Below are 14070 nucleotides of genomic sequence, written 5' to 3' on the forward strand. Positions count from 1 at the left end.
GTGAAGCAATGACAGTTGAAATTACCTCCCCTTTTTTTATATATATATATGTATATTCACTGGGAAAAGGGAGATAACCTCCAATTATAGATGATCTTTTTTTTTTTTTTTTTTTTATAGATAGAGCCAGATGTATAATGTCTCCTCTTTTTTTTTTTTCTTCTCTTTCTTTTTTTGACAGCACTTGCCAAAACGGTATATATATATATGCTTTTTTATGTTACTATTGACTAACCGTCATAAACTTGGAATTCTCGACTTGTTGGTTGATAAAGAAAAAAAAAAAGGGGGAGACGGATGAAACCTTTGGAATCGTTGGTAATACATCTTTTTTTACGCCTCACCGAAAATGGAAAGCGGCCTTCATTAGCAAAAAAAAAAAAAAAAAAGTGAAAAGAAAGACTTAAATCATCATTAGTAGTATGATGAATGAACTGGAATACACAAAGATAGTCAGTACGAATACAGAATAATGATAATGGTACTGATGATGATGACGAAGAAGAGAGGGGAGGATGATGAGGATGATAAAGAGAAAGAAGCGGATGTCAATGGTAATGATGACATATGCCACGTTGTTTTTCTTATTTGCGATTGAGAATGATAAGTCTTTTTTTTTTTTTTTTTTGGAAGGCTTGGATGATTCATACACCGATGGATGATTGTCATCATGACTTTGATTACTTTTGGAAGATTTACTTTGGATGATTCCGATTCAACCGCAGTTGTTCCTTTTTCGAACTACATAACATGTAGAAGAACCGGAACGGAGTTGAATAAGTCCACCAATCATGAACATGTAGTTTAAAAGCCCTAACAATTGTGGGAAGCACTAAAATAGGAACAAACTAATGTCAGAAGATGGCGTTATTGAGAGAAAACAAATGAAAATGCAGGATCATTGTCTATTGTGTGATGACAGATAATTAAGTGGGGTAAAAAAAAAATGTATACTTTTTTTTTCTTTTATTCTTTCCCATTGAAATAATTAGGACAAATAAGCTCCGTCATATGAAAGTTTCTACCATTCGTTTATCTTTCTTCAATTTATTTAAGTACCGTTTGGCAAAGGGGAGCGTGAGAAAAAGGATCAAGTTTTCGTAAGGATCGGAAACCTTATCTTCCCCTCACAAACTTTCATTTGATACTCTGAGTTAAAAAAAAAATTGAAAGAATTTGGTATTATTCATTTTTATCTATTGAATATTTGGTTGATTCGTTTAATTAGAATCTCACATTGGAAAAAAAAAAGGGGCAGGAACAAAAATAAAAAAAAATGATGATATATTCATTGATGTTTTGACTATTTTGATGATTGTTTTGATTTAATGTGGCACATGGAAAAAGAGTTGGAGAAGGATGAATAGTTTTTGTTGACTTTTTAAGAAAACGGTTTTTACCTACTTTGTCATCTGAATACGAAATAGTCACCAAGGCAAAAAAAAAAAAAAAAAAAAATTTTTTTTCTTTATATTTGTATCCGTCCGATCATTTTCTTTCTCTCTTTTTTTTTTCTTTCTTTTTTTTTTTTCTTTATTATTACCTTTTTTTCTTCTTTTTTTTTTTATTTCCCCCTACTCTTATTTATTTATCGACCAGTCATCTTATGGAAACAGAAAAAGCACCTAGTATCCGAAGTAAAGTAGAACATGAAGTAGATTACCAAGAAGATGCTCGTTCGGAATCTTCCATTAATGAATTTGGACGTGGTAATGGTTCATTTTTAACGGCGTACTTCAATGTCACTTGTGTAAGTGGATCACCATGCCATCACTTTTTTTTTTATTTTCTCGATATTTATTCAATTTTTTTTTATTTTTTTCTTTTTTTAGGTCGTTGCTGGTACAGGTACGCTAGGTCTTCCTCATGCTTTTGCTCAAGGTGGTTGGTTAGGCATCTTGATTTTAATGTTATCTTATGGAATGGCTGTTTATTCTGGTATCGTTTTGATTCGATGTCTCTATCATAAACCTGGTCATCGAATTCATGATTACAAAGGAATGGGTACTGCTGCTTTTGGTGTTACTGGTTATATCATTGCTACCGCCTTACATTGGCTCAATCTTTTCGGTTGTCCCGCTCTTTATATTGTTTTGGCTGCTGGCAACTTTAGGACGTTATTGAAAGGAACAGTAAGGAATCATCTAATTCGTATTGATTTATCCATATTAATATTTAATTTCTTTTTTTTTTTTTAGTCTGGAGAATTGACTCAAACAACTTGGACCTGTATTATTGGTTGTATTTTACTTATTCCTTCCTTACTTTTGAAAACACTTCGCGAAGTCACCATTATCTCATCCGTTGGAGCTGTCTGTACTATGATCGCTGTCTTTATTGTTTTGATTGAATCTCCTATTTATCACAACTCTCATCCTGATGTTGTGCGTGATGGTGTTATCTGGGAGGGTTTTCCTAGTGCTCTTGCTACCATTGCTTTCTCCTATGGTGGAAATAATACCTATCCTCGTAAGTTTACATAACATATTCAAACGATCAGATGACTCTAACTTCATTTTTTTTTCAATACTTTAAACAGATGTTGAACATGCATTGAAAAAGCCTCATCATTGGGCTTATGCCTTGATTGCTGGTCTTTCTACTTGTACCGGTTTATACTTTTTGACAAGTATTCCTGCTTATTATTCTTTTGGTAGAGGCGCTCAAAGTCCTATTTACAATTCCTTACCTGCCGGTGCTGGTCAAACTATTGCTATTATTGTCATGACCATTCACGTTATTCTGGCTATTCCTATCTATACAACCTCCTTTTCTTTGGAATTTGAAAAGTGGACTCGTGCTGATGAAGATCGTCTTGGCAAGTTTGGTGCTTGGGTTGCTAGAGCTGTGATTCGTACTGCAACTATGGCTATTCTTGTTATCCTTGCTATCTTTATTCCTTTCTTTGATGATTTTATGGGTTTGATTGGTGCTTTGGCCAACTGTGGTCTTGTCTTCCTTTTACCTATCCTCTGCTACTTGAAGCTCACCGGAGTACGAAATAAACCTTGGTATGAATTGGCTTTCTGTGCTTTGACTCTTCTTCTTGGTATTGTCGGTAAGTCCCAAAAAAAAAAAATTATATTCATTTACTTGCCTTCAACAAATCAAGTACTCACTTCTTCTATTCTTTTTTTTTCATTAAAGGTGTGGTCTTTGGTTCCAAAGAGGCAATCGAAAATCTTCGTGATGACTTCAATCGTTCCAAATGAACAACCATCATCAAGCGACATGATATTGTCTTTTGATTATACCTTTTTTTTTCTCAACTCTTTCTCCTCCATTTTTGTAAAAATGATATATTTTTATTTTTATTATTTTATTATTATATTCTCTCCCTATCAAATTCTATTCTTCCTCTCTTTTTATAGATTAGTTATTGTTTAGTTAGTGTAAATAGAAAATTGTCTCATTGTCTTCCTTTTTAATCAAATAAAAATTATATACATTTTTTTTTTTTTAAAAAAAAGCTTACTTTTGCTATGGTACGAATGGCCATTTACATGGTTTTATGCGACATGACATGATGTTTCAATTTTAGCCTTTTGAATCGAACTATAATATCATCCATTCATTGGCTGAAATGGATACCAACGTACATTATCTATTTATCAAATTGGATTTGTTATCAATACAGATCAATCATCAAGAATAAGAAGACATCGAGTCACATGACATATGTTCATGAACGCCTTTTTGGAAAATAAGGACGCATATGAAAGAGGGCTTGATTGATAATATTTCAAATACTGCCAAACAAAAGTGATGCTCTTCCCTTAGTTGACTTCATCCGAAAAAAAAAGAACTGAATGCATCAAACCTTTGATTACCTTTTCGGTCTACTCACTTTCAAGAGTTGCATCACCTTTTTGAAATTGATGATTCTTTTATTGACAAAATACTCGATTAGGTTATCTTGAATAAAATCACATTTATATTATTCCCGTCATCATCATCTTTATTATGAGGGTATCATAAGGTCGTCTTGGGAAGTACATGAGAAAAAAAAAAAAACAAGCCCTTTGCCTATATAAACCATCATCGATCTTTCTTTTTTTTTTCGTCTGTTTGTTGATTATTTTTTTTTATTGATAAAATAAAATAAAATAAATTCAAAAGGATGTTCTATCTAATTTTAGTTATATCTATAATCATGTCTATAGAGTTCTGTTACTGGTCCTCTTGTTTTGTCCTACAGTCGTTACGGAGATCGAGACTTTTCTAGAATATCATATTATAAAAGTATGAGACAGTAAATATTAATACGAATGATTGATATTCTTTTTAAATACATTTATATTTTTCTCTTGACTTTGATTCGATCCATGTCCTAATACAAAAAAAAAAAAAAGACCATAGAGATAGATGAGAATAAGTCATTCTTGAACAAATCAAGTTTTCGTTATGTATACATACCTGCATAAGAGCAATGAGCTGTTACCATGAAAGGTTGTTGAAGAGATGGAGATAGTGGTAAAGTTATATTATCAACAGGTCTTATTGGCATAATAGCTATTTTTTTTTTAAAAAAAAAAAAAACAAAAAGATAATGGGTAAACCGTTTGTTATTCTCTTCGTCCCTTGTTTTCATCTCCCTTTTTTCTTTCTTTCTTACTCTGTATCCAATTCATTCGTGCACATAGAGAACTTAATAGCGATAAGTTTCTTAAACATGGGATCTTATAAACCAAGTTATAAAAAAGAAAGAAAGGAAGAGAAAGAAACAAAAACGAAAAAGGAGAGAGAAAAAGATAGATGATGTCTGAGTTCAAAATGAAAGGATGCATTTCTTCTTCAAGGATGATCACCTTGTAACTAACATCTCATTAATACTCCACATTTTTACTAATAGTTCTTGCTTGCAATGGATAAAATGAATGAATAAATGAATAAAGAAAAAGAATTTGAAAGAAAAACGCGTATATTCACGCTCATTCATACGATGATAACCCTATTACAGAGAGAAATTTATAAACTTCATTATCAAGATGTAAAGAGAAGGATGATGATGATGATGATGATGATGGTAGTACATATTCTTAGCACAGTTCATATACCGCAATGATATCATTCATCTGATGATAATTGGTTTGAAATCCAGTCGTTTTCTAGATGCTTTTGTTGAACATTCCAATCTATACAAAATAAGTTAACAAACAAATCCGATATGGAGAATGCCACTATCTCGATTGGGTTAACAATAACAATATCATATAAAATCACGAATATGCAGATGACTTTATAAACAAAACACCATTTATACAAATATATTCATGATGATTCATCTATTCATAGTTCATCATCCAAAGGTATTCATCATCAAAAAGGAGAGTTAGGAAGATAATTTTTTAAAGAAAACGTTGATCTTTCATTATAGGACAGTAAAAGAGTATAAACGCAGTAGATCATTCCATTGTATTAAAAAAAAAAGGGGGGGAGCCGAATAGGTTAACAATAAAAAAAAAAAAGATCAGTTGGGGAACCATTCATATTATTAGATTTTGGAGATACGACATCCCCGCTTTTGGTCAAAGTATACATGCGAACGGACCATCTCCACAAACTAAAATCCATTTTTTCCGTTTTTTTTTTTTTTACATACAGTATTATTTTACTATAATGCCCTTTTATTTATCTACTCTTTTTTTTTTTTTTTTTAATGCTAACATATGATATTCATCATCCTATTTAAATACCTTGTTCTATAAGAGTCGACCACTGATAACGCGAAAAAGTCGAGACCCGCTGGGTTCAAAAGCTATGACGCCAAATTACCGCGTAAAAGATTTTTTTCAATTTTTTTTCAATTTTTTTTTCTGATGAGCGCGACACACAGCGTGATTGGCGATTTAAGCCATTTGATTGGTCAGGTGTGGCGGCACATGAAAATCTGAAATGAAAATCTCCTTGTTTTCTCTTTCTTCCTTTTTTTTCCTTTTTTCTTTCTTTTTTTTCACCCACTTTTTTTTTTTTATTGTCCTACTTCTCTCAGCTCATGCCTTCGAACATACAATTACTACTTCTGCAACACCTCATCGAATGGTTCCGACACCAACAAGTCGTCTTACTGTTACTCCAGCTACTAAGATGAGTTACATGAACATTAACTCTCGTTCAAGCGACCGTATCAAACCTGTGAACTGTCGTCGTCCTTCTGTTGGTTTCAATGATCGCATGTCAAGCATTTATGAAGATGACGATATTCCTGAACATCCAAACTTGACTATGGTTCTCGGTCAAAACAAAATTACATTTGATCAATTAATGGTAATATATATTTATTATTATTAATGTTTTTTTTTTAATCAATCATTAACTTGAATATTTTTTATATTTATATAGAAGGATCATCCACCCAAAACACCTATTATGTTGATGTCTGATGAAGAATCAACTGAAGATGAACTAGATGATTCCTCTCATGCCTTTACACCCGATAGTCAACCCTTATCTCCTGACAACAACCTCAGCTTACGAACTGACGACGATGACGATGATGACGACGACGATGAATATTTCTTAGCAGATCGTATCCGAATGCGACAACTAGCCGATCCTCACTATGATCCTGACTTTGATTTTACTGAAGGTATCTATATCGACCCTTTACCTTTATCCAAACAAAACGATAATCAAGAATGGGTTGAACCTGATTATGGTCCTCTCGTCAATATTGAAAACGTAGCACCCGATGTATGGACAAAAGTATTTGGTCAAACCACTATTACAAAAACCCCCGCTGGCTATGTGAACATTTACCGAAGTGAACCTCCTCGTCCCTCTCCTTTACAAGAAATTACCGTGGATCAAAACCGACCTTTATATGAAGACATTGCTGGACAAAGTACACAACATACAACCAAGAAAATCCTAGTAAGTGATCGAATTGGAGGTATGCGAATTATGCGATCATTATCACCCACTCGTGATTCCACTCGAAAAGGAAAAGCACCTATGCCATCACCACCATCCAAAACATCACCAACACCAACAAAATCATCATCATCATCATCATCATCTGGTAACAAACTTCATAATCGTAGCTACCTTGATATGAGCAGTAGCAGATTCAAGACCTTGGATGAACAAGCTGATTTCTTCTTACTATAGTTATTATGCCCCTTCTCACTCCTTATCATTTCTAGTTTTACCCCATTTAGTTACTTCCCATCTGTTATATTTTCGTTGTCTTCCTCCCCCCCGCCCTTGTTTATATTTTTTTATGTCTTTTTTTTTCTTTCTTTACCAATGTCTTACCAGTGCCATATATATATTTTACATATATATACATATACCTTATTTCTTTATCAATTCTTCAATCGATCAAATTTCAATCAATAAAAGAAATTCAATCCAAATTCTTTTGACCTTTGAAACATATAGTAGAAGGAGAGTGAAAAACTTCCCATGTGGAAATGTTTTATGCGCGGCTCTTTTTTTTTTTTTTTTTTTTTTTGTAGTATCTTTCCTTTCACTTTCTTTTTATTTCTTTTTTTTTTTTTTTTTTTTTTTTTTTGTTCTTCTTCTTTATTATATTGTCATGTGGGCCAATGCATTAAAAGCAGTAGGACTTGCTCCAGTAGAAGATTATATTCAACCACGATTATCCATTGGAAACAGAGTATTGGATGGTGAATTCTCAACAGGACATTTCAAGATACAAGTCAATACACAAACAATGCTTGTTACCGTGAAGAATTTAGAAGGCCGTGTTCTTTGGCAATGTAAAAACAAGAAAAGAAAAGAAAAAAAAAATAATAACTCTATTCTCATGATCTTGAAATGTATAACTTTAATAGCTATCCACAATGAACCTTTTTTGTTTTCTTCTTTGGGTCAAGACGAATTTGGACCGTCAACAACATTGGCTGGGGTGTTTACGCCTGTTGTGGAACATGATACATTGACGACCCGACTTCAAACCATTACCAAGATTGCTTATGATGAACAAGATAAGAAAAAAGTGAATATCTTTGGTGGATTGGGCACCAAATTGGTCTTACCTACTCATATGGATTACAAAATCTCTTTTCAAGAAATCACTCCTCATCAGTTAATATTCTCTATTCAAGTCTTGGGTTGTGATCGATCTATGCAACAATATAAACGCTTGATCCTCATAGGTGCCAGTCGGAAAGAAGAAGCTTTTTATGGCTTTGGTGAGCAATACTCTTCTTTTAATCACAAAGGACAGAAAATCCCCATTCTTATCAGGTAATTTCTATTATATTTAGATTTTTTTTTAAAAAAAAAATCATTATCTTATTCTAACAATCTATTTTTTTTTTTATTATTATTACTAGGGAACAAGGAAAGGGTCGAGTATCTTCTTCGGTAATGCATAAAAAAAAAAAAAAAAACGATTATTCTTTTTAGGTAACGTTTTGCTCACTTTTTTTTTATTTTAGGCTACTACTTTATGGTCATCCACACTTAGTCTTTTATCAGGTGATCCTTTATCCAGCAATTGTGTTGTTCCTTTTTATATGACAAACGATCATCGTGGATTTTATCTGACAAATACTGAATATGCAAGTTTCGATCTTCAACATCCAGAACGTGTGGTGGTTCGTGTGAATGCAACAACAATGACAGCTAGACTCCTTGATGGTGATTCATTATTAGATCTTATTACGGAATATACTAGCTTTACAGGACGTGTTCAACCTATGCCATCTTGGATTGATCAAGGTGCTATTACTGAAATTCAAGGCGGGCCAGAAAAAGTGCGACAGATTGTACAACGACTTCATCACTACCAGGTACCATTAGCAGCTATTTGTATTTCTGACTGGACTGGATATCATATATCATCATCTCCTCCAAGCCGTCGCGATAGTACAACCAATATCAATAACAAGAGGATCTATACTTTGGAACATGATGCTCACACTTATCCTGATTGGATCAGTCTAGTGCATGAATTGACTCAACGAACAACTGGTGCAACTTCTAGTGCTGCAACATTGATGGTATCCTCTAATGATGGTGATGATGATGATCGACAACAACCAAAAGATGACATCCCCCCTGTACGTGTTTTGGTCAATATCAGTCCATTGTTATCAGAAAGAAAAGGAACTGACATTTCTGAATTATTTGATCATGCCAAACAATATAATTACCTTGTCAAGACAACAGATGGACTTCCTTTTATGATATCAACACAACCAGGTAATGCAGCTGCAATGATCGACTTGTCTAATCCAGAAGCTCGTCAGTGGTTAAAGGGTGAAATCAAGAAACATATCTTTGATACTGGTCTATCAGGTAAAGTGATCAAAAAAAAAAAAAAAAGAAGGGCACTTTTTTTGTTTGTCGATACTAACTTTTTTTTTCTTTCTTTTTTTGGATTAGGATATATGGCGGATTACGGAAACACATTACCAATGATATCAAATCAAATCCAACTCTTTTCAGAACAAGATGCAGCATCTTATCATAATCAATATGCCGATGACTGGGCAGCTTTACACATGGAACTTCTCAAAGAATATGATTTGGATGACAATAATGCAGTTTACTTTGTTCGATCAGGCTTCACTCGTTCTCCAGGGAAAATCCAAGGCTTATGGACTGGTGATCAAAATGTAACATGGGATCAACATGATGGTATCAAAAGTGCAGTAAGTATAAGGGTGAAGATAAAAAAAAAATGAATGATTGAATCATTTATATATCATTAGGTTACTGCTATGTTGAATGCTGGTATGTCAGGATTTTCCGTCAGTCATTGTGATATTGGTGGCTACGTAACAGCTGATGGTGGAATCCCTGGAACTAGGATGATACGAAATCGAGAACTACTTTATCGATGGATGGAATTGGCGGCTTTTACTCCTGTATTCCGAACTTCGGAAGGATCGATTCCTTTTGTGAATGCACAGTTTTATGATAATGAAGGTAATCTATATATAGATATATAAAAGAGGAAGGAGAGAAAGGATCTGATCTTTTTTTTTTTTTTTTGAATAGAATCTTATTTACATTTGGCACACACAACACGATTATTTACAGCATTGGCAACTTATCGCAATCAACTATTGAAGGAAGCACAAACAAAAGGATGGCCAGTGATGCGACATTTGATTCTCTATTATCCTGATGATGATAAGGTACAACAATTGACATGGCAACAATTCTTACTTGGATCAGCTGTGATGGTGGCACCCACATTATCACCCTCATCCTATGTCAAGGTCTATTTCCCCAGAGACAATCGTAACATCTCATGGCGCCATCTCTGGACTGGTAAACTATATGAAGCTGATGGTTCCTATCAAGCCATTGATACTCCCATGGGTCAGCCAGCCGCTTTTGTCATGGAGCCAAGATATGATGAACCTGGTGGTCGTCTTTTGGATCCTTTATTGAAATTTGCCTCTTCTTACTATGCAACTCTCCATCCTGCTGATGATACTCAAGGTGGAAGAATATGAATGAATTTTGATATGATTATTGAATGAATTTAGCTAGTGAATTTACTGTAGATGTATATCAAAATATTTGTGTATTACTGTATCAATAAAGAATAAGAAAAAAAAGTCTTCACTCTATCAGTCATATTTCACATGAAAAATCATATAACTATTTTTTTTTTTCCATGGTCATGTCAAGAGCAAATAATAATAATAATAACAGTAATAAACCAATCATTTATTCTATTTTTGTACAAACTACATGCAGGTAACATACTATAACGGGGTGTCTATCTATAATGTTTGGAAGATATGATACACAAATAGATAAAAAAAAGGTGTGGTATATCGACGTTACAATGTAGGTGAAAGAGAGAGAAAGGCTGGGGTATACAATCAGGACAAAAACAAAAGAGTTTCAATATGGGGAAGAAGGTCGAGATTTTTTTTTTTTGTTTTCAACCAGTGACTTCAGTAGGATCGTCCATAGGCACGACGGCAAATTCACCTTGTTCATCATCATCATTTACAGCTTCTTCTTCATCTTGCAATGCCAATGCCAAAGCAATGGTTTCTTCATCATCATCGTCGTCATCTTCCTCTTCTTCTTGATCATCCGCTTCACATTGAGCCACGAGATCATCCAACCATAGAGCGAGGTATGTATCACTTTCATCCTTGAGTTGTCTAGCTTCGGTATTGTTATCATCTGCCGCTAGTGCTTCAATGCGTAACATCAATCGTCGAAGTTGCCCAAGCAGATCAGCTGGGATCTCACCCGTCGAAGGCGTCGTTTTGATTTCATTCAAGATCTCGGTCAGTCGTGCCAAGAGATCGCCATCTTGTTCCACTTGATCGATCTGTCTTCGTTTCACATCTTCTTCAATGCTAGTGTTGCTGCTTTCTGGTGAATGTTGTCGTTTTTTGTTGCCTTGATCAGAGAGTTCCATAATTTATGAAGTATAAGAGAGAGAGAGAATGATTTTTTTTTTTTTTGGGATTCAACTATGACAAAGAGGCTTATTTGAGTTTTAAAAAAATGATCAGCCATTTTTTATTTTATTGTATAACTAAACTAAAAAACATCATGCTATGTACAAGAAGAGGGATGGCCAAAAGAATGGATCAAACAAACAAAAAAAATAATAATTCTACTTCTACTGTTGTTCCATTTCCACATCATCATCATCATCATCTTCGTCATCATCATCGTCGTCGTCGTCGTTGTTATCACCATCATTACCACCAGTATCGCTGCTACTGTTGTTGATGTTCCTATTGTCTGGTTCAGTTGCCAAGATTTCCTTTTCAACGTTCCCTTCATCATCATATACCAAAACCCCTTGTTTCCATGTGCCGAATTTTAACCCAATGGCTTTGTTGCGTTCATATTCACGAGCGATATCCTCCGCATTGCCTTTCCATCCACGGTACAATTGCAAATTTTGTCGACCAATCAATCGAATACATTTCACCCGAAGATCATTTGTAGACTACCCAAAAAAAAAAAAAAATATCAAATCATCATCATCAGTTCATATGGATATACGTATAAAATCATTTATATATACAAAAAAAAAAAAAAAAAAAAAAAAAAAAAAAACAACTTACCCATTTGGGCATTGATTCTTTCGATATCAGACCAAAGTTACCAATACCATGTTTCGCAATCCCTTGAATCAACAATTCTTTTTCTACATCGGTCCATTTTCTTGCTGCTTCTGCTTTGTAATTCTTGGGAGGTCGAAAGTAACTAGAATGATCATAAAGTCAACATTATGATAACAATATAATAATAATTCTGCTTACTCTTGATTTAATCGACCATCAGGATGAATGATATTTTTGGTCACTTCGAATTCAGGTCGAATACAAAACTTGAGTCGTAATTGATTAATCCAATCATGTTTTTCTTTTTGTGCCTGTTGTTCAGGGGTGAGCGGTTCTACGACTTGATCTTCCACATTGTCCATGGTGGTATCCATATCCTGTTCTTGTTTGGTTTCGTCGACTGCAAGCATGATAAAATGGGTAAAAATATATATGTATTAAAAAAAAAAAAAAAAAGACGAAGAAGAAAAAAAAAAAAGAGGAACGAGAAAACAAATCTACTCTTGAACGCGCCTATTCTCGTGTTTGGTATTTCAAATTCCGCAGATGTACAAACACTGAACAGCAAGCCAATTATGATGTACGCCAACTAAAAAGCCAGTACAGCCTTTTCAAAGTTTTTGTCATGTTATAGAATATGGAGCTCCCAAACATAGATGTCCCATTTTAAGATATCACACCAGGATGTTGAGTGAGCAATATGAAAACACAAAATACTGATGATATAATTTATTTATTAATTGATAAAAGAAATGCTATGTTATGTACAGAGACAAAAATAATGGGTCAAGCCAAAAAAAAAAAAAATAGTTCTATTGCTACTATTGTTCCGTTTCCACATCTTGATCATTGTCGTTGTTGTTATCATCATCATTGCCATCAGCATCCTCCGTATTGTCTTTCCATCCACGAATCATTTTGTCGATCAATCAACGGGATACATTTCACTCAGAGATGATTTGTAGATTACTCAAAAAAAAAAAAAAAAAAAAAGATATGAGATCATCATCCGTTCGCATGAATATAAAAAATCGTTCGTATAGGCTACCTGCTCATTTCGACATGGACTCTTTCGATATCAGACCAAAATTTCCAATACCATGCCTTGAAATATCATGAATCAACAACTTTTTTTCAACACCGGTTCATTTTCTAGAAGGTTGTCCTTTTTTTTTTTTCCTTGTGGACGTCGACAAATGGGCAAAAAATGAAGGTAATCGCCACAGAAAATAAATTTAGCTTGGTTTGGCTTTTTATTTGGTAGAATGACATCGGGATAATGGTATATGTCGGCTTCAACATATTCATTTTTGACATCGTTGATGGTAGATTGGCGATGTTTGGCGATAGCTATGAGGCGACAACTATAGAGGCGATGGATACATTGGAGCACTGTTAAAAGTGAAAGAAAAGAGAGAAACACAGAGAAGAAATAAGAGGACTTGTGTAATTTCGACAAAATGATTTAAAAAGAATTCAATTTATTCTTTCAATGGTATAGGTATCTAAATGATAAAGTAAATAAATGTAAATAAAAAAAAAAAGAAACTGAAATAGAAAAAGAGGAAAGAGGGGTTACCTACATAATATATAGAATAGACAATGGTATCTGCAAATTTCCCTTGGAATGGCTGTGTTATTTTTTGATCCTTGGTTGTTTTCGTTTGCTTGTTAGTTCTGCTTTGTAACCCTTAGGAGGTCGAAAATATCTAGGATGTCCGTCAAAAGATACTCAATCATCATGTGTATATATATATAATTTACTTACTTTTGATTTAACTGGCCATCAGGATGAATGATATTCTTTGTCACATCAAATTCAGGTCGAATACAGAACTTGAGCCGTAATTGATTGATCCAGTCATGCTTTTCCTTTTGCACTTGTTGTTCAATGTTGAGTGATATCATCTGATCTTCCGCATTGTCCATGGTGATATCCATATCCTGTTCTCGTTTGATTTCGTCGACTGCAAGCATGGTAAAAATGGGTATCAATCTCTTTATTTTACAAAATAGAAAGAAGAAAAGAAGAAGGAAAAAA

The 14070-nt window shown here is 33.9% G+C and overlaps 6 protein-coding genes across 6 annotated transcripts; 3 read left to right on the forward strand and 3 right to left on the reverse strand.

Annotated features, from left to right (window-relative positions):
• The first annotated feature begins 1543 nt into the window (after positions 1-1543).
• Positions 1544-3468, forward strand: BX664DRAFT_377305 (transmembrane amino acid transporter protein-domain-containing protein). The gene is made up of 5 exons (XM_051548763.1): positions 1544-1750; positions 1833-2132; positions 2199-2469; positions 2540-3058; positions 3148-3468. Exons 1-5 carry the CDS (start codon positions 1607-1609, stop codon positions 3210-3212), a joined length of 1299 nt encoding a protein of 432 aa, XP_051404924.1. The 5' UTR covers positions 1544-1606; the 3' UTR covers positions 3213-3468.
• Positions 3469-5961: 2493 nt separating this feature from the next.
• BX664DRAFT_19184 (uncharacterized protein) lies at positions 5962-7413 on the forward strand. Its single transcript, XM_051540074.1, has 2 exons — positions 5962-6267; positions 6343-7413. The coding sequence occupies exons 1-2, from the start codon at positions 6040-6042 to the stop codon at positions 7108-7110; spliced, it is 996 nt and encodes a 331-aa protein (XP_051404925.1). The 5' UTR covers positions 5962-6039; the 3' UTR covers positions 7111-7413.
• A 92-nt stretch (positions 7414-7505) lies between these two features.
• Positions 7506-10574, forward strand: BX664DRAFT_289405 (glycosyl hydrolases family 31-domain-containing protein). The gene is made up of 7 exons (XM_051541837.1): positions 7506-7724; positions 7800-8214; positions 8304-8334; positions 8409-9270; positions 9358-9626; positions 9687-9903; positions 9976-10574. Exons 1-7 carry the CDS (start codon positions 7541-7543, stop codon positions 10437-10439), a joined length of 2442 nt encoding a protein of 813 aa, XP_051404926.1. The 5' UTR covers positions 7506-7540; the 3' UTR covers positions 10440-10574.
• Positions 10575-10791: 217 nt separating this feature from the next.
• Positions 10792-11695, reverse strand: BX664DRAFT_321059 (uncharacterized protein). The gene has a single exon (XM_051543217.1). The coding sequence runs from the start codon at positions 11366-11368 to the stop codon at positions 10877-10879; it is 492 nt and encodes a 163-aa protein (XP_051404927.1). The 5' UTR covers positions 11369-11695; the 3' UTR covers positions 10792-10876.
• On the reverse strand, positions 11576-12391 carry BX664DRAFT_254275 (uncharacterized protein; the record flags this gene model as incomplete). The annotated part of the gene is made up of 3 exons (XM_051540360.1): positions 11576-11911; positions 12030-12171; positions 12228-12391. 3 exons carry the CDS (start codon positions 12389-12391, stop codon positions 11576-11578), a joined length of 642 nt encoding a protein of 213 aa, XP_051404928.1.
• Positions 12392-13466: 1075 nt separating this feature from the next.
• On the reverse strand, positions 13467-14047 carry BX664DRAFT_19220 (uncharacterized protein). The gene is made up of 3 exons (XM_051540075.1): positions 13798-14047; positions 13613-13738; positions 13467-13534 (listed from the first exon to the last, which is right to left on the reverse strand). The coding sequence occupies exons 1-2, from the start codon at positions 14004-14006 to the stop codon at positions 13666-13668; spliced, it is 282 nt and encodes a 93-aa protein (XP_051404929.1). The 5' UTR covers positions 14007-14047; the 3' UTR covers positions 13467-13534; positions 13613-13665.
• Positions 14048-14070: the final 23 nt, after the last annotated feature.

Source organism: Halteromyces radiatus (genome assembly GCF_025201355.1).
Source record: "Halteromyces radiatus strain CBS 162.75 chromosome Unknown BX664scaffold_1, whole genome shotgun sequence".
Classification (NCBI taxonomy): Eukaryota; Fungi; Mucoromycota; class Mucoromycetes; order Mucorales; family Cunninghamellaceae; genus Halteromyces; species Halteromyces radiatus.

Bases quoted from the DNA above. Each gene is read 5' to 3' on its own strand.
- BX664DRAFT_377305 (XM_051548763.1), top strand. From the start codon at position 1,607: ATGGAAACAGAAAAAGCACCTAGTATCCGAAGTAAAGTAGAACATGAA. The intron at 2,133-2,198 runs GTAAGGAATCAT...TTTTTTTTTTAG, and splicing joins GGACGTTATTGAAAGGAACA to TCTGGAGAATTGACTCAAAC. The intron at 3,059-3,147 runs GTAAGTCCCAAA...TTTTCATTAAAG, and splicing joins TCTTCTTCTTGGTATTGTCG to GTGTGGTCTTTGGTTCCAAA.
- BX664DRAFT_19184 (XM_051540074.1), top strand. From the start codon at position 6,040: ATGGTTCCGACACCAACAAGTCGTCTTACTGTTACTCCAGCTACTAAG. The intron at 6,268-6,342 runs GTAATATATATT...ATATTTATATAG, and splicing joins TTACATTTGATCAATTAATG to AAGGATCATCCACCCAAAAC.
- BX664DRAFT_289405 (XM_051541837.1), top strand. From the start codon at position 7,541: ATGTGGGCCAATGCATTAAAAGCAGTAGGACTTGCTCCAGTAGAAGAT. The intron at 8,215-8,303 runs GTAATTTCTATT...TATTATTACTAG, and splicing joins AAAATCCCCATTCTTATCAG to GGAACAAGGAAAGGGTCGAG. The intron at 8,335-8,408 runs GTAATGCATAAA...TTTTTATTTTAG, and splicing joins AGGGTCGAGTATCTTCTTCG to GCTACTACTTTATGGTCATC.
- BX664DRAFT_321059 (XM_051543217.1), bottom strand. From the start codon at position 11,368: ATGGAACTCTCTGATCAAGGCAACAAAAAACGACAACATTCACCAGAA.
- BX664DRAFT_19220 (XM_051540075.1), bottom strand. From the start codon at position 14,006: ATGCTTGCAGTCGACGAAATCAAACGAGAACAGGATATGGATATCACC. The intron at 13,739-13,797 runs GTAAGTAAATTA...CGGACATCCTAG, and splicing joins GATGGCCAGTTAAATCAAAA to ATATTTTCGACCTCCTAAGG.